Source organism: Hibiscus syriacus, unplaced genomic scaffold (assembly GCF_006381635.1).
Source record: "Hibiscus syriacus cultivar Baekdansim isolate YM2019G1 unplaced genomic scaffold, ASM638163v2 tig00110387_pilon, whole genome shotgun sequence".
Classification (NCBI taxonomy): Eukaryota; Viridiplantae; Streptophyta; class Magnoliopsida; order Malvales; family Malvaceae; genus Hibiscus; species Hibiscus syriacus.
This window is the reverse complement of record NW_024062717.1, coordinates 6,062,348-6,089,022: the sequence shown is the minus strand read 5'-3', so window position 1 is coordinate 6,089,022 and position 26,675 is coordinate 6,062,348. Positions and strand designations below refer to the sequence as shown.

The following is a 26,675-nucleotide window of genomic DNA, read 5'->3' as shown; positions in this document are numbered from 1 at the left end:
TGATTGTCGGTGATCGTTCAGTAGTTCGATCTGCTATTGAGGTTTACTTGTCGATGGAGTCAAATTTGTTTGTATATATGTTTTGTTTGAGTTTTTAACATTTTCATTGTGTGGTTCTTGTATGATCTCAAGTAATTAGTTTCTTGTGTCAATGATTAGAGGAAATAACCTTATTATATGTTTACTTTACGTTTATTACAAATTTTCATTGTAATTTTAGATATTTGAATTTTTAATAAAATTAGTGATTTTTATTTGCATAAAAAATGCTTTTGCACAAATTGTACTAAGCTTTACATAAACCTCTTGTTGTAGATACTTTCATAAATAATTAATATCAATTATTTAATTATAATTAGAAAATAAATTATTTCCAAAAGTTTTAGAATAAATTATTTAATAATACTTTATATTGTTACAAGCTTATATCGATATAATTTTTTTAATGAACATATGTTGTTTGAATGGAAACATGCTTCATAAGACAATCCATTATATATAAACATATGTAAGTTTGAATGGAACAAAACCGCAATAGAAATTAATTTTGAGAAAAAGAAAACCTGAAAGAAGAATACAGAATGTATATAATTAATAGCTTTATTTTCCATTTTCTTTAGAGTTAATATGTTGTTTTCTTTAAAATCCGACAACCTAAATAACTTGTCACAAACCTTTGTCCTCGTGAATTTTCCCCATCACCGGCGTTTGCTTGCCATTTATTCTTCTGTTCTGAACATAAAACTTCAAAAACAGTAACAAAATAACACCATTCAGAACAGAGTTCAAAACCCATGCTCCGATCCCATTGCACCCACCTTTCATGAAATGCAGCATTAAAACCCCAATATGGCAGACCACGTTGCAGCCCAACAGCAAGATTTGGCAATTCAACACTAAGGGGAAGCAAGCGCTTCGTAACCCTATCGCAGTCCAGAATCTGTACCCGTACACGGCCGCGTAAACGAGGGTCGTGAATAGGATCGCCAAGACTTGAAACGACTGCGAGAACTCCAGCCAAAGTAAAGACATGATCGTCAATATGGAGTTGTTGAAGAGGTGGAAGAAGGTCAATTTCCGGGTCCTGAAAATGGAGAAGATGGTGCGGAACATGTGGACGAAACGGGAGAGGTAAAAGATGTAGGACCAGAAGAAGACGCGGCCGGAGGGACGGGTTCCTAGGGGGAAACAGAGGAGCCATTGAAAAGGGGTCTTCGAACGGCGCCAGAACCATCGGGTCTCCTTGATTTCCGCCGCGGGAGAGAGGAGAATCCCGGCGAAGATTACGGCTGAGACGACGCTCATCAAGAGGCTATGTAGCGCGGGGATTGGGCCGAGGGAGACGGGCCGTCCACATCGGACGAGGAGGCACAAAAATAGGTGGATGAAGTAGGAGATGATGAGGTAAATAGCGATGGAAGTAACGAGGAAGGACTAGGTGGATCCCCATGATTGAGTGTGGTTCCAACGGAAGGCGACGATGGAAGGGTGTTGGGAGAGGTAGTAAGTGATGACGGCGATCATAGCGTCGGCGGAGGCGGCGTATGATCGGTGGTTTGGAATGGTGGATGGGATATTGTTTTCACATGTTTGAATTGAAGTTAAAAAGGAAAGGAGGTGGGATTTTGTGGAGATTAGATTTGGGAAGGTTCCTTAATGTCTGGTTGCCATGCACTTCCTTCTGATATGCTTTGCATGTTACAACATTGAGGTGGTCGGAACTGATTTGTTACACGTGTGATTTAATTCTTTAATTAACCTCTAATTATAATTTAATTTTAGTTTTGTATGTGGTTTTCATTTATCAATTTCTAAGGGCGAAATCCTTCAGATAATGCATTGGGAAAACCCCCCAAAATATTGCACTTGAGGAATTATTTGCTGAAATGAGGTTATTTCTACAATAATCGGCAAGGTCGTCAGGTAGTCCAAACGACCTGTGCAGGTCGCCATGCAATCCATGCGACATTTAGGTCGTCATGCAATCCACGCAACCAAGCATGCTCCCCCATATCGTTGCTCGTCTGATTTGGTAAATAATTTTTTAAATAAACTTTAACTTTATATATTTATTTAAACACTAACCCCATCCACGTTTAATTTTATTTCTTTCTCCATGATTAAAGTAAACGTCAAATGATTGTTCATTATTGCAGCCTTCAACATGATTTTTCATGGGAGAAGAAATAATTGATGCATGAGAACAAAAATTGTTGCATTATCGCAGCAGGGTTTAGGGTTATATATTGGCGTCGGGTATGGGGTAAAAAGAAAGAAAGGGAGAAGAAAAGAGCAATCGGTAAGGTATTTTTTTAATCTTTAAATTAGTTTGTTAGTTTAAATTATTAGTTTGTTAGTTTAAGTTATATTTATATAACAAAATTTTAGTTAATTAGTTTGTTAGTTTAAATGAAGTCTGTGGGACATCCGCAGCAGTAGAGTATGAGACGAGAAACATACACAATTCGGAATTGACTGTTGATATTGATGCTAAAAATCAATGGGGAGAAATTCATGATGATTCAAGCGAAGATGAAGAAACCGAAGAACCCGTTTTGGGCGACGATGATAATTTTTTCGGTAGAGGTGCACTTGACTTGGCTATTGATGAAGTTCCGACACCGTATCAAGCTACTCCTCACATGTACGAGATAGATTATAATGTGATGAGGGCACCTGAATTCCCAGACATCATACATGCCATATTTACCTCCGTACCAAATGGTTGAATCATTCGAAAATTCTGGTGAATTTTCAGTTGGGTGCAATTTAGAGGAAAAAATGAAGCTACGCTAGCGATTAAAGAATATTGCATCAAAAGCCATGTTGATGTCAATGTTGCAGAGTCCAACCAGAAAACCATATACGCGAAGTGTGTTAAATATGGCCCAGAGTGCAAGTGGAAGATCAGTGTTGAAAATTCAAAGGCACGATGCTTGGGTCATCACAATGTACAATGGTCCTCACACATATTTGCGAAACTCCATCGAATAAGACCACCGACTATTGGACTCTGATGTAATATGTGAATACGTGAAGGATGTAACACCCCAACCCGTATCCAACCCGAATACGAGTCCGAGATGTCACATTGACTTTTTGGAATAATATTCTTGTAAGATAGCAAAACATTTGAACTTATAATAAGAAAACACAATAAAATACTATTAAATTATGTTTCATTATAAAAATTCAAGTAAAAAACGTATTTATGAACAATACTATACGGTATGAACAGTACCATGAACAGTGAAAATTTCGAATATATATTGTGTATCGATGCATTGCTACAGTGCACCGATGCACTACTACAGTAACTTCGGCAAAATATGTATAAATTCATAAAAATCCAAGTTTTCATTCGTATAAAATTACCATGTACATATACACATTTAAAACATTACAAAACTGATTAAAACATATCGAATTCAAATCATTATTTACATGCCAACCACTATCGTTATTACAAAATACATATTATACATTTATTTTCTGATTTGATCATTGGAAAGGAGAAACTGACCTGTCTTGCATAACTTTTGCCAATCTTCATTTTCTCGGAACCTACGCGTGAAATAATCACACGCTAAGTCGTTGACTTAGTGAGACATATAAACATATAATGGAAAACATCAAAAATTTCATATAACAAAATGTATACATGCACATATACCATCATTAACATGCTTATCGATACTTATATTACTATCACTAATTTCTTTTTATCATATAAGCATATACTTAACATTTCTATACATATCATGAAGCACTTACATCATTTCACAATAGAGCACACACAGTATCACATCAATTGATTTATTTACTCTCTTAAAATCCCATGTATTAGCCCATGTACACTTCTGAGAACTTAAGGTATGTGAGTACTTTGAGGTTGTGCACCACTATGCTGTCACCACAGCTCGTATAAATGTCCCGAATGACCTATCCAGAGGTCATAAAGAACCTCGGCAACTGTCCATATGTCCCGAAGAACCTAGGTAAATTATCCATATGTTCCTTAGAACATAGGTATACTATCCATATGTCCCGAAAGACATAGGTAATTCTGTCCATATGTTCCGTAGAACATAGGTAAACCCTCGACTCTTGGCATGCCAACTATACCCCTAGCTCTCATATCACATAACATGAGCATTATCATTTATAACAATTCACATATTCATATCACATTATTCTTTCACATAGCTCTTTATCACATTTCATGTAATCACATATTGCATATTCATGTAATCATATAGATCATGTCACATAGCTTATATCATTTCTCATATTCATATATATATAGTTCACTTTCACATATCACATTTAATCATGTGGTTCACTTGCACGTAGCATATTTTCATATGATTCACTTTCACATATCACATATTCCTTTTCTCCTATTTTTCATATCAGGTCTCATATAACCACATATGTCTGTCTTATCTCATATCATATAATTCTTTAGCTTATATCACATGTTTATATCATATAACTTTTGTAATCACATACATTATTTATACCAGTTCACATAGCTTATCACACTAACATGTATTCACACAATTCATGTAACATATGTAATAATATATATCACATACACCCATGCCACATAAGCATCATATCAATCAATAACATTTTAGGAGTCACTTCTTACCATAGTAACTCTGTCACTGGCTCATCGCAAGCCAATGTTTATTCAATAACATAAGTACAGTTTAAATTGCACTCACCTTAGCCTTGCTTTGATTCTATCCTAACTCTTTGATTGTTTCGAAACTTGTTTAGGCTCAATATCTACATAAACATAATTTCCGAAACAATTATCAAAAGCCTAAACCTTATAACTTGGTATTAATAACTTAGGCTAATTTAATGAACCAAAATTCCATTTTTCCTTTAGGGGTGTATCGATGCACTATGGTGCATCGGTACACAAAATAGCTTCGAAATTCTCATACATCGATGCTTACCTGTATGCATCGATACACACTGAATAATTTATGGAAATTTACCCTTGATGCATCGATACATGTTGAATGTGTACCGATGCACACTAGTCCAGAATTCCCATTTATGCACGTAAATTATTTCCTTCTAATTTAATTGTGTCATATTTCAACCCCATTTATATCCTTAACTCAAATACACATGCTTAAACTCATTTATATCCATTTATCTCATCTTTAGTCTCAAAATTACATCTTTCATATGGAAATCAATAATCATACAAAAATTTCAAGTTGTTCTAAATCCAATTCTATCACTTCATATATCTTAATTAAGTTGATGACAAGTCAAATTTAGTTTCAAATTCAACTTATCAACTCTTTTCCAAAAATTCACTTAAAAACTCATTTTCTTTAATCTTTCATAACTTCTCCATCTTTTGATTTTAAGAAAACTTAAGCTTTCCTTAAACTTAGTTATCATCTAATGATCAAAACCCAACCTTTAAATCAACAAATGATCAACAAAATTCGAAAACTTACCTTTTCAAGCTTGGCTCTCTCTTTCTATCGTACATGAAGAAGAAGAAGAATATGAAGTGGAGAAAATATCTCATCATCCTTATCCCCACATGCCTATATATCATTTTCAAGTCAAATGACCATTTTACCCTTTAATTCTTTTAATAATTACTAACAACCCTTTAGGAAATACTTTCAAATAAATCATTGAACTTTTCAACTATTCTACTTTTATCCCCAAATTTTGAAATTTTACAAATTAGTCACTAACTCGTAATTTGGGATGTTACAAAGGAGATGGTTGAAAAGGATCCAAGGATCTCTTGTTCAGTGTTAGCTGCATCTATTCGAAGCCAATTTAGATACCAAGTAAAATATGGCAAAGTGTGGAATGCAAAGATGAAGGCAATGAAGCTGACGTATAAAGATTGAGATACATCGTACAATGAGCTACCACATTTTCTACAAGCAATGAAGCAATTTATCCTAGGAACCATAGTGAAGTCTCAAACCATTCCCGCATATGACGAAGAAGGTCAACTTATTTCATAGACTATTTTGGGCATTCAAGTCATGTATTGAATGATTTCCATTTTTGCAAACGTATGATCCAAGTATATGATGCGTGGTTGTATGATCAATATAGACATGTACTCTTGATGGCAGTTGCGCAAGATGGCGAGTGAAATATCTTCCCAATTGCATTCGACATTGTTGAAAGAGAGACAATAGAGGCTTGGGATTTCTTTTTGACCAATCTACGTCAATATGTCGTTCGAGAAGATGGAGTTTGCTTGATATCCAATAGAGAAACGGGTAGTTTGGCGGCAATTGAATGACGAGAAAGTCGTTGGATACTTCCGTACGCCTATCCGACATTTTGTATCCGTCATATTGGTAAGAATAGTATCGATTTATTTCATAGCGTACACATTCGTAGCGAGATAGTAAGCACGAGTAAGTTTTATTTTCAATTTGTGTGCTTTTTATGTGGTTTTTGTAATTGAGGTTTAACACAATATATTATGAAATAGGATACAAACTACGTCGACCAAATTTTGATAAGAGAATGGAGAATTTGAAGGTATTTTTATGATGATCAGCGTGTTTGGAAGTGGGCTTCAAAAATACCGCGAGAAAAATGGTCGCAAGCATACGATGAAGGTTGGCGATACGAACATACGACCACAAACCTTGTTGAGGCCATTAATTCAGTACTAAAAGGTACACGTCATCTCCCAATAGCGAGTGTGGTAAAAGTGACGTACTTTAGATTGGCTAAGATTTGATCGGATAAAGGTAGGGAAATTGAGTCTCTTATAAATAGAGGTCAAACTTGGGCTTCTACAGTGGTGAAAGCAATGAAAGGAAATGAGCGATTGACAACCTCAATGCTTGTTCATAATTTCGACTGAGTTGGTCATACTTTTGTTGTGTCATGCATATGCTGTAACGAAAGAGGAGGAGACCAAACATTTAGAGTTGATTTATGACACAAATGGTGTGATTGTGGTCGCTTTCAGGCATAGAGATATTCATGTGCTCATGCAGTCGCTGCATGTATGTATGCTGGTGTAAGCGCATACACTTATGTTGATGAATGTTTTCACCTATATAGGATATTAAATATCTACAACTATGCGTTCAGACAGATCTTAAATGAATCATATTGGCCCAAAAAGGATCATGACGAATGGCTGCCAAATCCAATGCTTCGTAGAAGTCTAAAGGGTCGACCTAAGTCCAGTCGTATTCATACCAATATGGATTTCCATGCTAGAGAGAGAGGCCAACCAAAGAGATGTGGAATATGTAGGGGTGAAGGTCATTCGAAAAAAATGTCCTAATTTACCAAGATATAGGCCTCATTAGTAATCATATATGTAATTTATATCTTTGAATTCTATGTATTTATATATTTGATTTTGTAATAATTAACCTATTTTTTAAAAAATTATGTAATTCTTTTTCTTAAATTATTAAATTTTCATATTTAAGTTGAACTTATGTTCTATAACCAAAGAGATGTGATTGTTGCCTGAAGCAACTTATCACCATTTCTTTTTAATAATATTTAAGTTTATTTTAAATTGAAATTTATATATTTAAGTTAAGGTTAAAAAATTCTAAATACATATTTACTCAAGTTTACAAAATAAAATACTAGTCTAATTAAAATATTTAATTTTAACAAATAACAATTGAGTTTATAATTGTTGTCGATGTCGGGGTGTTGTTGAATGATAATGTCGGGGCAGACGTCTAATACGTTGTGGTTGCTCAGGAGTATAGTACTCATATTCCTCATTCATTGGAAATATATGCCCACCACTATGTTCTCTCATTCCACCAGTTTACTTTTCCATCCCACTTGGAAACGTTAACTGACAAATATTGGGATTTGACATCATAGATGTCATTTGGGGAGAGTAGATTGGTGCCTCAGGCTGCACAAACTCAAGTACGTATGTCGGGACAGTAGAATCATCAAATGCATTATACAATGATCCCGCATCGCCGAACGGTTATGGTGAGCTATAATCTACATGGGTTGTTTTCACTTCAGGTTATTGAGATTAACTCCCAGTCCCACTCGGTAGAGAGTATTCGGCTTTACCAAATTTTTCTTAAATTTCAAAAATTGTCGCCTTTCTACCCTTGTTGTCAAGAACGACTTTCCATTATCCCAATAATAATCAAGGTAAGTCGAAGTCTCAAAATTAAAGTCATCATCTTGAATGGGATCGAGAGTTGGCAAGTATGAAGCCCTATTGTTCCAAGCATTAATGTAGCTTGCATGCTTCTCAACCCAATTCACATTTTCTTTACGGCAACCATCTAATTTGTGGAGGTGGTCATGATCCCATGGAATCTGCAGAATAGGTTGGTGGAAGCCGAATTGCCTCAGCACTCTATCCGCAAATTGGATCTCAACAAAAGCAAAACTAATCAATGGTGTAACAGCACACCAATATTGACACCCATAAAAAACATCGTGCATAATTTCTGCATCTACGTATTGTCTCCAATTAAACTATAAAATTAAAATAAGAATAAAATTGATATAAATCGAATAATAAAGTTAAATTAAATAATAATTAATAATAACATATTATATATACGTCCTTTTGCCATTAATGTTGATCTTCAGCCTAAACTCTTTAATATTGTTATGCACTAACCCCGTTCTTTCTATTTTATGTCTCCATCTGTATATCAATCAAAACAAAAACAAATATTCAATATTTTTAATCAAAATAAATAAATTATAATTAAGATTTTATATTAAAGTAGAGAATTCATATTACCTTCCGGCAAATGAAAAGTCAACCGCAGTCTAACTAATCGGTGTCAAAAAGGGAAGTCTTTGCCAAGCCCATTATTGTAGCAGCATCAAACATCCACCGATTTCTGTTGTATTTTTATTATTCACGATTAATGACGCCTTGCACATCTCACGATATAAGAATGCAAAATCGTCGATCCCCATGTATATTGTATAGTATTCACAAAATTTCTTAAAAATAGAAGATACTGAGTGTGAACTAGATTACCAGATTTATCTTATATCAAAATTCCTCCACTCAACTGCAATATATATGCTCGTGTTGCATATATAATTTCTTGTTCCGTACTATTTGGTTGGAGCTAAAATTGATTATTCAACCATGACAACCTCACACTCCACCCTCTAAAATCTGGTTTAACTGGCGTTTGCCCAAGAAACTCACTGCAAAGTTATTCCACATCATTGTACTCATTTCTCATTACCACCGGCATCCCATTTGTTTGGACCCCTAGTTGCATTGCCGCATCCTCCAGAGTTATCGTACATTCTCCACACGAAAAATTAAATGTGTGCATTTCTGGTCTCCAACGTTCAATCAACGCACTGATCAAGCCTGGGACCAACTTGTATTCTCGCACAAATGTTACATAGTAAAATCCAGCCTGTTGCAAGTTTTCTTCTATCAATTGGTGTGGCTTGACTGGAATATTTAACAGATGACGAAGGACTCGCTGCTCGTCCTCCTGCAATTAAATAATTAAAAAATTATCAAAATCATAAAATAATCTTCAAATATTTAATAATAATAATTAATTAAACATTTATTAAATAATAATAACACTATTATTCTCAAATGAGTAGAAATATGTTGATTGTCAAGTCTTAGCAGTGTATTTTGGTCAGCCATTCGAATGAATCTGTAAAAAAACATTAAACAACAATATTTAAAAAATTCATTTAATATAATCTAATATAAACTTAGTTTAATAAAATAAACTATTTGTTTAATTAATTATTATCTAATTAACTAAATTTTTATTATAAAATATAACTTAAACTAACAAACTAATAATTTAAACTAACAAACTAATTTAAATATTAAAAAAATACTTTACTGATTGTCTATCACTTCTTCTCCCTTTCTTTATTCTTACCCTATATCCAACGCCAATATATAACCATAAACCCTGCTACAATAATGCAACAATTTTTTGTTCTCATGCATCAATTATTTCTTCTCCAATGAAAAATCATGTTGAAGGTTGCAATAATGAACAATTATTTGGCTTTTACTTCAATTATGAAAAAAGAAATAAAGTTAAAGGTAGGTGGGGTTAGTGTTTAAAGAAATATATAAAATTCAAATTTATTTAAAAAATTATTTACCAAATCAGACGAGCAACAACATGGGTGAGTAGACTTGGTCGCGTGGATTGCATGGTGACCTAAATGTCGCGTGGATTGCATGGTGACCTAAATGTCGCATGAATTGCATGGCGACCTGCACATGTCGTTTGAACTACCCGGCGACCTTACCGATTACTGTAGAAATAGTCCCATTTCAGCAAATAATTCCTCAAGTGCAATATCTGAGGGGTTTTTCCCCGATGCATTCTGAAGGATTTTTCCATTTCTAAGAGTTGATTAGACATTGTCACGATTAATCAAGATGTAGTTTATCTTTTATATTATTAATATTCCCTACTTTGGAACATTGAATTGGATTTAGATACCCGTTATGCATTCGTAGATAGCTTTTCACGTCACTCGAGTCTGATTTGATGTTTGTCGATGGTTTTTTAATAATTTGATCTCCTTTTGTGGTTCGTTTACCGATGCGATCAGATCTGTTCTTAGCTATCTTTGTTCGAGTTTTTTTGTTAGATTTAATATTTCCTTGTATTGTCCTTATGTGATCTTAAGTTGCTAGTTTTGTTTCAATAATTTAGGAATTTGTTGTAATTATGTGTTTAATTAAAAATTATGATTGTAAATCTTTATTGTAATTTATGATATTTTTATTTTAAATAAAATTTGTGATTTTTTTCAACAAAAAAAAATTGATCGGTCAAAAAAGGAGAAATTAAAAAAGCACATGTACAAATTTTACTTTTTTATAATTATGCTTTTGTTAAAGCTGAAAGTTAATCATTCTAATTGGGAATGATCATTATAAATTAGCACATTACATCATGCGTTTTCGGTTCCCTTCAATATTAAGAGAATAAATCATTCAGATTTTAAAGATTTAATTTTGTCAATAATAAAAAAGATTAGGAAACCTTCTATCTTTATTCTAAAATATTATTTTATATGAGTTTTCTTTTTCAATTTTATGATGATTTGTGTATTTTGATTAATTTAATCTATGTAATGTGTATACAATAATGTTAGGAGTTAATCTAACACTAATTCAACCAAATTTCTATCAATTGAATCTTTGTGAATAAAAAAAAGTTAAATTGATTTTTTTCACATCTAAAAGAAAATAATTAACCTATTTTATTAAAAAATTGTTATAGATAAGTTGACGGTTGACTAAAATTAACATAAGAAGTCTATTGATATCCTTTTAGTTCATAAAGGACTTAATTATTTTTTAATCTTTTTATAAAATTATTTAAAATTTTAATTAGTTGAAATAAATTTAGTTTCAATCAAATATTTTAAATTTTAGTTTCCAATTGCTATTAATTTTATAAAAATATTTTTAAAGTAATATAGGTGATGAAATTATCAAAAATTAAGTCCTTACAAACATGAAAAGAAAATTATTGACCCCTTTCGTCACTCTTTATTAACCATCAATGATGATTTTGGTTACTATTAATAAATCAGTGATTATTGATTTTCATGAAATTGAATTCAGGAAATTAAGTAATTAAACCATTAATGACCACACAACTTCATAATATCTCTCTTTTTGAATAGTATGTATCTTATTCTTTTGTGAGGAAGAATGCTAATTGTGTCTATAAGAAATGGTTAAATTAATAAAGTAATACTTTTTTTAATATTTTTTGCCAAAAATAATATATAAAAAAATTATTTTTAAGAACGACACATATTTCTAAAATATAAGAGAAAGATAGATATACGTGGTAGTGCCTTTTGAAAGACTTTCTTTAAAGAAACACTTTTATTTAAGTGACGGATCTTGGATGACGTAACTTAGAGGTGAAACTAGAACATTTTTTTGGTATGTCAAATTTAGAAATTATATCAATAATTCTTTTAAATTGAGAAAATTTAGTTTTAAATTTTTTATTGGTAAATAATTTTTTAAATGAGGTTAATTTCTTTTTAAAAGGGTGTTAATTTTTTTTAAAACGGGTGTCATTTTATTTATATATATATATATATTATATTATATTTATATAGGTAAAAAAAATTGGGGTGTCAATTGACACCTCTCGATACATGTTGGCTCCGCCAATGAAATCAACAATAAAAAATAATCTAAGTACCCTAATAAAGACATTATGATATAAGCAGTTAGGCGATTTCATCTTACGTGACAAAAGTGAATATCATTTTTTTTTACTGTTTTGATGAAAAAAAATTTAAAAAAAATATTATTTTAATAATTTAGCCATAAGAAATTAAACATCAGCCAAGCTTTTGATCCACGACATTACAATTTTAAAGCTTGTTGGTGACATGTTTTTCTTTTTTCTTGCTTTGTTTGTCTTTAACTTTTTTGATTTCATTAACGATCAGTGGTTAACTGTATATTTTACATTGAAATCTCAAAAAACAATTACAAGTAACTGTTTGGATATGTATATAGGCGCCTCATGTTTCTTAGCTCAAATCTATTTGTCTTGTTTTGGATTTTGAAATTTTAATGGTTACGGGGACATCCACACATCCAAATTGTTTTCTTTTTCATATTAATTATTGAAATGATGATTTTCATTTTGTTTATTTTTTATTATCGATTCTGAAAAGATTTATATTTCAATCATTTTTGTTAAATTTTGATTACTTTTATTATTTTAATTTTTATATTTTAGTCAGTGAGTCTTTAACTCGTGTAAGTTTGATGACATGACATGTAAATAAAAGTGTTTAATTTTTAATTTTACTCATGATCTTTAGATGGACTACTAATTAAGCCATAAATTTTAGATAAAATATCAATTTGACCTCTGAATTCAACTAAAGTCTCCCACCATCGGCCTCACTCACCACCACCACCCATGTCGTCTACCGTCAATCATCGTAACTCGCTATCAGTTGCGGTCATCGACAAATGATCTCAAAATTTTTAGTTCACTCTTTTTATTAATTGGCCCAATTGTTTCCTCATTGGATCTGAATATAATAAGTTTAAAGCCCAAATCCAATATTCATATCCAGATCTACTTATTCATTTTAATTGAATTAATTTTGGTTGTATTGTGTGGGATATTCAGTTTGAAGGCCAATTATTTATTTTTCTGGGTTTAAATTATTTAATTTCTGATTATAGTTTAGTTTTTCTAATGATATTCTCTGGATTGGTTTATGATTGTTGTCCACAACTTGATGAACTATTCCAAAAGATTGTTTTTTAGGACCTTTATCGTCACGCGGATAGTTCCAACTAAATTTTTCTTGATTTTTTTGTCAAAAAATTGGGAATTGTGCTCGTACTTGGTGTATGAAACTGATTATTTTGGTCTTATGTTTCCCTTTTGAGTTGTGGCTTTTTTTAGATGATTTTTTTTTGTTTTATTTATGATATTCTTGATCTATTGTGTTAGGTATATCAACCAGCATAATGATCTACTTATGTCTAAGGTAAAATTTTTAATTTTACACTTTTTTTAGGACAGTTGGATGAAGGAAAATTAAAGGATGAGATTAATTTCTTTTTTACAGTGAATATCTTCATATTTTATATTGTTAATCTCAACGTTTAATTTCCCCTCATCCAATTATCCTAAAAAGGTGTAAAACTAAAAAGTTTTACACAATATAATTGGATACTGCCTCATATTAGACTTAAAAAAATATTTATATTTTTAATTAGAAATATATTTTTTTAAATAGCTTTTAAGGTGTTTTTTTTAAATATCATAATTTTAAATTAATTCAAATAATGATAAGTTGAGGTGGAACTATTATAGTACTAGAGGGGCCATGACCCCTAATTTTTTTAGGGTAAAGTTCACATTTAGTACCTAAACTATCTCTTTTATTTCATTTTAGTACATAAGCTTTCATTTATTTAAAATTATACATAACATTTACTTTTTTTTTATTTTAGCACCTCGCAGTTAAAAATTAAGATACTAAAATGAAAGAAAAAGTTAACTGCGGGGGTATTAAAATGAAACAAAAAGATAACGGTGTGTACTAAAATGAAAGAAAAAGTGAACTTTAGGTATGATTTTGAAAAAAATGAAAGTTTAGGTACTAAAACGGAGCAAAAGTGATAGTTTAGTTACTAAACTTGTAGTTTACCCATTTTTTAAAGTAATATATATATGTATAATTAATGATATCTAATTTATTAATCAATTAATCCAAATTGGGTGTTGTAGAGGTGAGAGCAACCCTCGCAACCCAATTTGCTTCATTCACAAACGTCATGATTTGAACTTTTGACCTTAAGGGGTTTAATGACTCATCTCATTAGACCAACTTATTGTTGATATATATTTATATATATTAAATTCTTATATTGATCCCTTAAAAGGGTATATAATAAATTATTAAATTTGATTACCCAAAAAAAAGTATGCATATTATCTTAAATTTTGAAAACTATTACTTTAAAATTTAGTTATCATTTATTAAAAAGAGTTAACATTCATTTTTCTGTATTATTATTGTATTTTTAAATGAAGGAAAATATACTATCTTTTGTTATTTATGATTTCAAGATACAAAAATCATTTTTTGTCTTTTTTCCTGTTTAGTTGTTCATCTTCTTTTAGTTGAGGACTTCAATCAAGTTATTAATTATTCAACTTTTAATTTTATTTCAGTTGAAGATAATAATATTTTAAATATTATATATATATATATATATATATATATATATATATATATATATATATATATATATATATATATATATATATATATATATATTAAAATGCCCCTAATAAACAATGTTGAGTTCAGCCACCATATAAGTTTATAACATTTACATATTAGTTTATGTGATATTTGTATTATATTTTTATGACTAATAAATATTTTAAAGTGTGCCTACTACAACAGTGTAAATCTTTAGTAAAAAAAATAAAGAGATAGAGAACTTATCAAGCAATCTAAGTAATTTAAGAGAATGTTGTTCTTCTTAGAAATTTTGGTTTAAAGTAACTGTGTCTATAATATATTGTTAATAATTAAAAATATTCTAAACAAATAATACCTTATAATCAACTTAGACTATTCAAAAAGAAAAAAAGAAATGGAAAAATAATTAGAAATGGAATTCCGTGCTTCTTTCCTTTTTATCTATTGTATCAAAGAGATTAGTTAATAACTTTTGAAAATATAAATAGATATTACTACGATGTCATTGACTTTTTTAAATAATTTTTATTTAGGAAAAAATAATTTTTTACTTTTAATAAGTATTGAACTCACAATTTAGAAAAGATGAGATTTATCGACTCATAATTTTAAACTACATACTCTAAGAATTATTGATGGATATTAATTTTTTATTTATTTATATGTAAAATATTAACATTCATCTATATTACGAGGGTAATAAAATTTAATATATACATAGAAAATTGATTAAAGAAAGACAAGCATTATTTATAATCGGAAGTGTAAGACAAGCATTATTTATAATTGGAAGTGTAGTGTGTGGAGTTAGTCATGTGTGGCACATGCTATTGTGCCTTGGGTTCAATCAAAAGCTAATAATGAAAGAGGGGGAAGCTTTCATTTCTGTTAGTATGCACACATCACTTCTTCCAGCGGCATGTGATGTGTCTATTTATATTACTCATGTTATTCAATGATACAGTTGAAGATGGTCTCTCCTTTTACTTTTGTTTTTCAGATTTTTTTTATTAATTTCATCACAATCTCGGACAAAAGAAATTGTAAAACTTTAATTTTTCTGAATAATTAATTAAGCCAACTAAATTAAGCAATGAAACTTATTTTCTCTCCCATTTTGTTATAGTGGTCTACTAGAAAATTCAGTAAAAATTAGATAAATATACAATATTCTATGTTAGAAGTAAACTTTTTTTTCAACATAAATTTTGTTTTCGAGATACCTACTCATAAACATCGAGGCATGAAGGCCTCTCTTCGTTAAATGTTCTACGGAATATCTGGATCAGGTGTATGATGTTCAAATTTATTTAAAGAATTCAGTTCAAAAATTATATTTGAAGTCGTCATATATTATTTGGAGTATTGTACTGAGAATATCTATGAAATTATCTTTTAGATATGTTTTTTCTTGAAGAAAATGTAGTTTTAAGTCTGTTTTTTTACAAGAAAAAAATATTTAAATTCGAAGATTAATTATATATGAAGACTACTTAGCATCGTCACAACACCAAAAGAAATATATAATATGTGATCCTATAATGTATTTTTTAAAAAAAGAATTAACATTTTCAAAAATCATCAAAACCTATTAAAATGATCAACCATCAACCTCTTTGTTAATAAAATCTTAAGTTTTGATTAAAAAAAATAGAAATCGAGGACTGGATTGCTATTATAATTGAACCCGTTAGAATATTAAACTCATAATTTTGATTACCATTTTAATAGAAAATATATTCAAGTATTTCAGTGTTAGATTTTTTTTTTCTTATTATAAAGAATAAATTGGTTAAATTTATATTTTTTTATCTCTATATTATATTAAAATTTTGAATTTAACATTGTATTTTAATTTGACATAATTTTTTATTTTTATAATATTATTAATTGAAGTAAATTATTAACATCATAACTATTTTCTGTTATTGACATATTAGAAATCTTAAATTTTTTATTAGACTAAGTTATTCGGTAGATTATAGTTTTTCTGGCAAAAAATCACCAATATGCATTTAAAAAAACAGCAATATTTTAAACAAGAATAGTTAATAATATTAATAGTTAGGTCAAATTAATAATATCATAATATGAAAATGATTAGATAATGTTAAATCAAAGTATACATTATAAAGAATAAATATTTTAATTCTATTAAGTAACCTCGTTGATAAATTAAAGTATATGTAATCATTGTTAATTGTTTAAAAACCAAAACCATAATCTATACAAATAATTTTAAAATAAAGGTAGAGGAAAGAAACATGAAGCCAAAAACTTATTAATAGGGTTGAAAACCCTTTTTGAAATTGGGTTCGTAGTTCCAGGAAACGTGGGTTCAAACTTGAAACACAAAAGTAGATACCATGGATGTGTCCATTCCCGAATTCTAAATGCATAAAACCCAGAATATAACTCTTCAAAATCTCAACACCCCATTCAACCCCCCAACAAAATGTCCAGCCTCGCATTAATATTCCCACCAAATCACCTCCACCGACACCATCACTACCGCCTCCTCCTTTTCCTCCTCATCTCCGCCAGTATTGCTGCCACTTCCTCCGCTACTACCACCACAACCACTTATCAAAGATTCAAAGAAGCTCCGCAGTTTTATAACGCTCCCACTTGTCCCTCCATCGACGTTCATGATACCAACGAAATGTGCTCTCCTCAAGCCGTTCATGTTGCAATGACACTCGACGACGCCTACTTGCGCGGTTCAATGGCAGCCATATTTTCTATCTTACAACACTCTTCTTGCCCTCAGAACATCATTTTCCACTTCGTCGCCTCCGCCACGGCAGACCACCTCCGCTACACGATTTCCCGTTCTTTCCCTTCACTTAAATTCCAAATCTACCCATACGACTCCTCCACCGTGTCCGGCCTCATCTCCACTTCCATTCGCTCGGCACTGGACTGCCCTCTCAACTACGCCCGCAACTATCTCCCCAACCTCATCCATCAATGCGTTCGCCGTGTCGTTTACTTAGACTCAGACCTCGTCCTCGTCGACGACATCGCTAAACTGGCAGCGACACCGCTTGGAGACGTTTCCGTTTTGGCCGCACCCGAGTACTGCAACGCCAACTTCACTTCCTACTTCACCCCAACCTTCTGGTCAAACCCTACACTATCTTTAACATTTGCGGATCGAAAAGCTTGCTATTTCAACACCGGGGTAATGGTGATCGACTTGCAAAGATGGCGTGAAGGAGATTACACGAAGAAGATCATTGAATGGATGGAGCTTCAAAAGAGAATAAGGATCTACGAGTTGGGGTCTTTGCCACCATTTCTGCTTGTGTTTGCAGGGGAAATAGCCCCGGTTGATCATAGATGGAACCAGCATGGGCTGGGAGGAGACAATTACAGAGGATTATGTAGAGATTTACATCCCGGACCGGTGAGTTTGTTGCATTGGAGTGGGAAAGGGAAGCCATGGGTGAGACTGGATGCACACCGGCCTTGCCCTTTGGATGCTCTATGGGCTCCTTATGATCTCCTGCAAACACCCTTTGCTTTGGAATCTTAGAATACTGGTATATGTTCAACAATAAGCCTTTCTTCTTCTTCAGGAGTTTTTTTCCCCCTTTCTGGGCTGAGACTTTTAGTTTCAATGATGCCATGGAACTTATAGAAAAATATGAATCTGAGTGGAAAGTTAAGATTTCTACAGCTGAGAGAGCATTAACAATCTAAATACAATCTCTGCTGCTTCTTTTTTGATCTATGTATAAAATAGTCAAGGCTAAAATATTTTCACTTTTTATGTTCATGGTCTTCCCTTTTTACGTTTTTGGCATGTTGAATTACTTGCATGAATTTTGTCTATGACCGTAATAACCTAAACTCCACGCAATTGATTACGACCATTTGAAAAACTATGATGTTGGAGCTACCAATGTCACGTTTCACTCCACAATTCGAGTCTCTTCCACTTACTTGTAGGGATGGCAACGGGCCGGGTTCGGGCCGGGTATTGGTCCCCCGTCCCCGTTTAAAAAACCGGTACCCGTTCCCGTTTAAAAAACCACGGGGATTTAAACGGAGATCCTCATCGGGTAATCGGGGAAAACCGCAGGGAAACGGGCATCCCCGTTTAGCATAAACGTTTATTTAAACGTGTATCGATAGGGTTGTTCATTCGATTAATTTGGTGGCCGAACCGACCGAACTACCATTAACTAAATTAACCGAATTTTTTTTTCTTTAACCGTTAATAGAACCAATTTTTTTTCGAAAATATTAACCGAACCGAATAAATTTCGGTTAATTTTTGAATTAACCGAAATTTTTTAGAATTTTCGAATTTAATACTAGAGAGCAACTGCTATTCCATTTGCTAGGGAAGAACGTGATGTTGGTATAGGTCCCGAGGCTGATTTTAATATGGCTAATTCACATGCTTCGCTTTATCAGAGGAACGTTAAAGCTTGTGTAATGGAGACAGCTTGTATGAGGTTATTGGAATGCGAGGTGAAAATGAGGGTTGCTGTCGAAGAGTTGAAGACAATATGCAAGTTGCATTGATTTTAAATTTTGCTGGACATAATTTCCAGCTTGCCAATGCTAGTGGTGGGCTTCAGGTGTGTAATGGTGTACTGGACGAGGACCCTGCAGCAAGTACACGTTCGTTGGAAGTGGCACAATACCAGCAAACCAACCAGACTTTTCCCATTTAACTAGACAATATTTGTCTATTAAAAGATATTAAAGGTTCACACGTGATTGCAAACAAGAAGTGTAAGTACTATTTTCACTATTAAAAGAAAAAAAAGAATATTATGAGACAGCGAAAATTGAGGTAAATTCTAGAAATTGAAGCGGGGACGATGTTTTAAAGTGGGGCAGTATGGGGTGAAAAAAATAATAAAAAATATTTAAGGGTTAATTTAAAATATATTATTAATATTATATATAAAAAAAATATTTATTTTTAATATTTATCGGGCCGGGTAATCGGGTAATCGGGGCGGGGATTACCAAACCCGTCCCCGTCCCCGTTTAACATAAACGGGTTTTCCCCGTCTCCGTCCCCATTTATCATCCCCGAACCCGACCCGTTAAATTCGATTTTTGATTTTCCCCGTCGGATTCGGGTTTTTTTGTCATCCCTACTTACTTGGATTCCTGGATTTTACCATCAAAATTATCCAGCTTTGTCAATAATATATTTATTTAATAACAGGTTTTTAATAATCAATTTAATCATCGATTGATTTTTAAAATAATTAATTTCGATATATATGAACATCACTTATACGAATCATGATAAGCTATTTATTTCAGTTCACTAGTACAGTATTTTTTAGCTTTGGGTATGCTTTCTTTCCTTGTCATTGGGTGTATACTGTCTACCAAAAACCAGACATTTAACTTAATGTATCGTTTTGCCATATATTACCTTATTTAAATTTAAAACGAATATCGGATATTGATATGTACTCCATTAATTATTTGATTTGAAAAAGAAAACTCACTCCTTAAATCTCTACTTGCAACCACGAATTAAGCTGAGCAGTATGGGTCCCCAACAACATATAAAGTAAAATTGTGATAATCAAATTGAATTATTAGATTGATAAAGTGTTTTCATATTTAATTTTTTTCTCATTGTGACTACCAAACAAGAGCTACATGTTTATATAGTTTTTTCATATTTAACTTTTTTTTTAAAAACTTATTTTAAAATCTTTTTTTAAAAAGAATAATTAATCTTATTAATTCAAAACAAGTCAACATTTATCAACTGCAGATTTTTTTCCATGGTACGCTAGAGTCCACCCAAATAAGTCAATAATGTAGAGTTTAGAAAAATTATGTTATTTTTGACATTTTCTTTATTATTTTTGTAGACTTTGATTTTTCAAACAACTACTGGAATATATGCTCTATTAGATGGTACCGGAAATATACAACTCCAATTGGCTTATTTTTTAAAAGGCTAAATAAAGAAAGAAAAGAAAGGATTTTAGAACCTGGCATTAGTTGTTAAAAGGCCATTAATGAAATAATTAAGTAGAGTAGGTCAGATAATAAATCAAGTGGCCGAGGTGAGGTATTTCAATCCAATTTCGCTCTGGACTTCGGCTTTTTATCTTCTGGAAGCTTAAATTAAATCTCTCACGGCTCATGTGCTGAAGCAGAAATTGCAATGATGAAGATGCCAACTCATTACTATTAATTTTTTGCTTACTGATAATTCATGTAATCAATCTACATTACAAATTAAAGTAATTTTTTTGTTTTATTTTAACTATCATTTTACTTTATAAAAAAACTTTAAATTTAATTATAATCAGAACCTAGGGGAAAACGACGAACGACATGTTAGTTTATCAGTAATTAGTAGTTTGAAGGTGGAAAGGGATTCAACAAAAGCTTAATTAATCAGACGAGTAAACGCGTTATCTTCTTTTCATGTTGATATTATTTTGACTCTAAAATAAGAGTAAACTTAACTAATTAAGACTTTTTCTTTGTCCTTTTCATTTTTTATAAAGGGCTGCGCTTCGGCTCCGGTCTGTTTCCCAATTACTCTCTCTCTCTATATATATAGGGTAAATTATGCATTTAATACCTAAACTATTAATTTTAGTCCGTTTTAATATCTAACATTTCCATTTTAACCATACCTAATGTTTAGTTTTTATTTCATTTTAGTATCTCGCTGTTAAAAACTTAACAGACGGGCTGACGGAACATAGCTTCGATGGACAGACAACCAATCCGAACGTTGGACCACGAGAAAATGATGAGTTGACCAACATTGTCCAGTTTAAAGCCCATCGAACGGTTGACGACGGAGATCGGAGGATGAAGAAATCGAATAGTCAATCGTTGATTTGGGAAGATTGAGACATTTTACAGTGAAACGGAGGCCAAAAGCACGTTAAGGGAGTCGAAAAGGTGCAGGTTGAAAAGTTTGGGCTTCATCGGCCGACTGATGCGATGATCGACGATTGTAGACACGACAGCCACAGAGTCTGTCCGTTAAGTTTTTAACAATGAGGTACTAAATCAAAACAAAAACTAAATGTTAGGTATGATTTTGAAAAAAATGAAAGTTTAGGTACTAAAACATATCAAAACTAAAAGTTTAAGTACTAAACATAGAAGTTAACCTTATATATATATATTTAAATGATCAATGTTTGATATTGTCATATTTTCGGAGGCTGTCATCTGAAAATCTCCTATCCTCCGTTACATTAGATTTATCAAAATTATCAGTACTTCGTCCATAATTAATTTTTATGAAGACCTTTTCATTCATTAGAACTATTAAAAAGCTAGTATCTCTAAGAACAAATCTCCAAATTAACTATAATGTATAAACAAAATTAAGCAAGACTCGTGATAAGTTTACGTGTTGTATCATAATAAAATTCAAGGTTTAACAATGAAATTTGTTTAACTTGTCAATCTATAAATAATCATAATGACACTATAATTGATATATGCAGTAAAGACAATTATAAATATTTCCAATTGAGACTGGAACGGAGACTGAAAAGCCTTTACAAATCACAGCTCTTACACCTCTTCTTCTTCTTCAATGACCAGATCTCTCCTTTACATAAACATCGATCGTGGTTGTCTATCCAATTCAAAAGAGGTGAATCACTATGGTTAATGACAAACCAAAAATTGATGGGAAGAACAAGAACAGATTTTATGAAATGCAAAATCAGTCAAGATTCCACCCAAAAATAAAAAAAAGTCATTCTCGCCTCCCACACAAATCAAAACAATTATCTTCATCACTAGTCGGTCCATCAAAGCAAGTCAAAGATGCCAATGAGGGGAGAAGAAAAATAAAAGAAAGAACGCTTCAAGAAAATATATTTTCAATGGTATTAAGAATGATCATTAAAACTATCAAATTTAATCACTGAAATTTTGTGATATTTATTTTACTCACTAATAACTCTTTTATTATTATATTAGTGATAATTTTTATTAATTTCATCACAGTTATTCATATTAGTTATAATTATACTTTTTAACACAAAAAGATTAATAAAAGTGGTTACAATCTACACATTAATATAATTTTTAGAGAAAAAAAAATACAGTACCTAACCACTAAACTAATAAAAATTAATAAAAATTTTAATTTTTTTTTTATAAATCTGGAGTGCTGTTTGAACGTGACAACACAAATATGAAACAAAGATGTTTTGTTAAATGTAATACAGGGAAGAATCTTATTTTTGACGCAGCGGAGGGAGAATACGAGTCCGATTACTTTTTTCCTAGGGTTCGGTATGAGTGCATTAAGGGCGGTGTGTTTTAACACAATTGGGATTAGAGGTCAACTCTTTGATATTTAAATATAGAGTGAAGTCAATGAGCGAAGATACCTCTAAAAGGAGTATTTATAAAACTCAAATCATCCATGTGACAACAACATGAACAAATCATGGAATGAAACAATCACAACTCATTCAAGCCTTTCAATTTCTTTTTTTTCTTTTTCTTTTGTGTGTGTGTTGGTGGGGGGGGGGTAAATCAAACAAAATATTGTATTTGGTCGCTTATCTTGGAAGATATCAACGCTACATGTGGAAAGTCGGTGGCTTCTCGTGATGGATTTCATGCACCAAGACCCAATATATACATATATGGTCAAATTATGATTTTAATCCTTCTTCTACTTTAATTTGATATAATTTGATCTTTCACTTTTAAAATATTATTAATTAATCCAATAGTTAACACCATTATTTTTCTATTATTGTTCCAAGTGACATGATTTGATCCTCAACTTTTATAAAATTTCAAATTTGCAGATAAAAACCAGTGTTCCTGCATAAACATAGGCTTATACGGGAAACTATACTTATCAAGGTAAGTGGTGAAGTTACTGCTCCAAAGATCGAGTCATTTAGATGATGGGCATCGTAAAATCAAGAGTCAACTTTTTTACTTGCTTCTGTGTAGTCTCCATAATCTTCTCCATCACTGCTCATTGTCTCTCTGAAATATTTGTAGTAAATATACTGCAATATGATCTGTTGGGAACGATGTTAAGGCAGTGTAACCAAGCAATAATAATCAATTGAATGATTCAATCATTAAGGCGAGAGAAAGGATACAAAAAAGTCGAGTGCCACACAAACTACAGCATCCAGCAACCATGGCATGTTAGCCTTAATGCTGTCCCATTCAGTGGTTCTCACTAGAATGCTGTGTAGCAGCCATTAAAGATGAAGCTTTAAACGAGTCGAATTGTTGCAGAATAAAGTAAAAGTGAATGGACAATTCTCTGATATAGAGCAAACCTTGCCACGTAAGTAGCATTGGCTATCAGTGCAAAGATGAACATGAGAGGATTTAAGCCCTGTATTATTTTCCAGACATTTAAGTGATTAGTCAATCAATATGTTTTAAAAGCAGCACAAATACAATGATTTTTGGACTTGGAAGAAAGTATTACCTCCACACTGCCTCTTTTGATCTGATCAACAATGAAAAAAAAACAATGATTTTAGTAAGGAACTGGGATTTTATTTTGATCAGAAAGAAAAACTATGGTTTCTTAATTGAACTCGTTTACATTTAACCATATCTGAGGGATTCGACCTCCCATGTATATGGCAGCCATTAGCCATCCCAGCCATTGTCCAAAAGCACTGTGCTCCATACTGCGTTCCTGCGACAAAGTCCGATAATTCAAGACCAACTGTTGTTTGAATTTAAGTTGGAATTAACCAGGAAATTATCATACCTGAAGCAGTCTTCTATTGGTAAAACCAGTTTTGGCTTCTATCCAAGCCTTACTTCCTAGTGGCAAGTTGACTGATGCAGCTAGAAATGTACCATAACCCGCAGCCTGAAAAAATAATCATATCTATGTTATTCAACTGATCATTCAATTCTAGAGTTCTCATGTTTAAAATCATTTAGCAAGCTCAATACTCACCGCTCTCGGGATCGGCCGAGGTCGAGTTCCGGACTTCTTGGTTGAAACCAGACCCGATTCATCTTCGGATGACGAATCACTCTCAAGTGCTATAGCGGAAGGACCACTTTTAGCTACCCTCATATATGTTCGAAAAGGTGGAGTGCCACTACCAGCCAGAGATCGGGCCGACCTAAAATAGTGTAAGATTGTAGATGTCTCACTGTAATTAGCTCTTCAAACTATAATTAATGAAACAAATGTACAATAAAAACATGAAGAGTAAAGAATAGTACGTGTAATAGAACTCCCTTCGATGATGGGTTCTCCCCCTGGCCTTAGGTATGGGAATTCCGGACTCATCTTTGTCAGGTCTCAAAGGCTCTTTCTTATCTTCAACCTAACATTACATTAAAAAATATTCATGAAACCATGTCTAAAAAGAACCCCATTTTTCTTATCTGCAATAAATAAAAAACCAAAGTCAAAGGTGTGTACCATGCTGTTGGTTTTCATCCGTCTACGTTTCCACCACCTGCTGATATACTCGTAGTATACACTTTGTAACACTAGAGCCACAGTACTTATTGTATAGAGCTGACAAACAAAACTAGGCAATTTAATTAGCTTCTCATAAGTAATGTAATTTCACACGTAACTGGGATTTTGTAAGACAACTTCACAGAGTTAACCAAGTTTACTACTTATTACAAGAATACAAGACGTTGGTAGACAAAGATTGGGTTTGTTCTAATATAAGAAATGGGCTGAGGTCCAAGTGTGGGACAACTTGAGCAATTAATACATGATGTTAAAGTTGGGCCATTTTAATTTGTCCAAAATGTGCATTCAAGAATAGTCCTCGTTTTGCAATTATAAATAGATGGAGGGTTGAATACGTAATGTAACATTTAGACCTAGAAAGTAGTCATATGTAGTAAGTCGTACCAGAGCTGTGTAGAGCTGAGTCGGCAACTGCATCCACATAATATACGAGAAATTAAAAAACAGTGAGGTTAGAAAATATATAACTTTCTTATGAAGGAAAATTGAAAGATAGCATCTTTGTTGACTACAAAACCAAAGGGTCATTTGATTTTAACCATAATTTTTCATTTCTGGTTTTTGGACCACCAAAGGCACTGTTGGCTCTCGTGAATTCAAATTCACCAAAGCCTGAAAAGAAAGAAAGGGAAAATTTACTCACTGTCGCAGGTTCCAGAAGACATCCAACAAGATTAAACACATCACTGCAACAAATAAAACCAAGGAGATTAACCGTACAAAACCATAAACAGAGCTTGTAAATGAAAAGGGGGGGTGGAAGAAAGCGAACCCAGCAACCCAAGTGAGGAGAAAAAGGAGGGAAACGCCATGGCCGGACTTGGTTTTGAAGTTGGTGATGATTTGAGGGATTTCTGCAACTCCCCAGCATACTAAACTGATAATTCCAAAAGCAAAAGAGAAATCATCTTTTAGACTGCAAAGACAATCTTTGAAGTATCTCTGAACCCACCCAACGCAGGGCTTGATCTCCCCGACACAATAAGATTGAGACATGGCTAACTTGTCTTTTCTCTTGTTATTCTCGACAAAATAATGGAAACAATGTCGAAGTTTGTGATTTTTGTGGAAAGAAGCGCCATTATATTATATTTATATACCTGTAAAAGAGGTCCAAAAGCATGTTACTATATGCTCCATTAGTAATAAAAAATGACCCAATTGCTTAAAACAAATGTGAAGTAACTATTTCCTCAAAAAAAAAATGTGAGTTAACTAGCTAATTGATATCGATAATAAAAAAAGTTGGTGTTATTTTTTAAAGTTTCGAGTTTAAGTTCTGAAAATGTTTTAGATATGAGTTTTTAATATTAAATTGTTAAGAATTTATCTTTAAATATATATTACCTTAAAAAAAGTATCTATGAATTTTTTACACAGTTACTTTCTAGAATATGTGTATATTATTGTATGTTTCATAATAAAA

At 32.2% G+C, this 26,675-nt stretch overlaps 3 protein-coding genes across 5 annotated transcripts; 1 reads left to right on the top strand and 2 right to left on the bottom strand.

Annotated features, from left to right (window-relative positions):
- Nucleotides 1–666: 666 nt before the first annotated feature.
- On the bottom strand, nucleotides 667–1,474 carry LOC120122751 (elongation of fatty acids protein 3-like). The gene has a single exon (XM_039141855.1). The coding sequence runs from the start codon at nucleotides 1,303–1,305 to the stop codon at nucleotides 667–669; it is 639 nt and encodes a 212-aa protein (XP_038997786.1). The 5' UTR covers nucleotides 1,306–1,474.
- Nucleotides 1,475–17,158: 15,684 nt separating this feature from the next.
- On the top strand, nucleotides 17,159–18,447 carry LOC120122480 (probable galacturonosyltransferase-like 1). Its single transcript, XM_039141623.1, has one exon. It carries the CDS (start codon nucleotides 17,228–17,230, stop codon nucleotides 18,308–18,310), a length of 1,083 nt encoding a protein of 360 aa, XP_038997554.1. The 5' UTR covers nucleotides 17,159–17,227; the 3' UTR covers nucleotides 18,311–18,447.
- Nucleotides 18,448–23,549: 5,102 nt separating this feature from the next.
- On the bottom strand, nucleotides 23,550–26,277 carry LOC120122479 (probable vacuolar amino acid transporter YPQ3). Of its 3 annotated transcripts, XM_039141618.1 has the most exons (12): nucleotides 26,022–26,275; nucleotides 25,893–25,935; nucleotides 25,634–25,660; nucleotides 25,184–25,282; nucleotides 24,982–25,085; nucleotides 24,707–24,878; nucleotides 24,512–24,616; nucleotides 24,341–24,436; nucleotides 24,221–24,241; nucleotides 24,066–24,124; nucleotides 23,880–23,970; nucleotides 23,550–23,795 (listed from the first exon to the last, which is right to left on the bottom strand). In XM_039141618.1, the coding sequence occupies exons 1-12, from the start codon at nucleotides 26,243–26,245 to the stop codon at nucleotides 23,691–23,693; spliced, it is 1,146 nt and encodes a 381-aa protein (XP_038997549.1). In that variant the 5' UTR covers nucleotides 26,246–26,275; the 3' UTR covers nucleotides 23,550–23,690. The 3 variants fall into 3 exon arrangements, with proteins under 3 accessions (XP_038997549.1, XP_038997553.1, XP_038997550.1); XM_039141622.1 differs by lacking the exon at nucleotides 23,880–23,970 and having other exon boundaries at nucleotides 23,680–23,795; nucleotides 26,022–26,276; XM_039141619.1 differs by lacking the exon at nucleotides 23,880–23,970 and having other exon boundaries at nucleotides 23,685–23,846; nucleotides 26,022–26,277.
- Between the last annotated feature and the right edge of the window lie 398 nt (nucleotides 26,278–26,675).

Coding starts and splice junctions, on each gene's coding strand:
- LOC120122751 (XM_039141855.1), bottom strand. CDS start 1,305: ATGAGCGTCGTCTCAGCCGTAATCTTCGCCGGGATTCTCCTCTCTCCC.
- LOC120122480 (XM_039141623.1), top strand. CDS start 17,228: ATGTCCAGCCTCGCATTAATATTCCCACCAAATCACCTCCACCGACAC.
- LOC120122479 (XM_039141618.1), bottom strand. CDS start 26,245: ATGTCTCAATCTTATTGTGTCGGGGAGATCAAGCCCTGCGTTGGGTGG. Junction 25,086..25,183: donor GGATGAAAACCAACAGCATG/GTACACACCTTT, acceptor ATGTAATGTTAG/GTTGAAGATAAGAAAGAGCC. Junction 24,125..24,220: donor TCAAAAGAGGCAGTGTGGAG/GTAATACTTTCT, acceptor AAAATAATACAG/GGCTTAAATCCTCTCATGTT.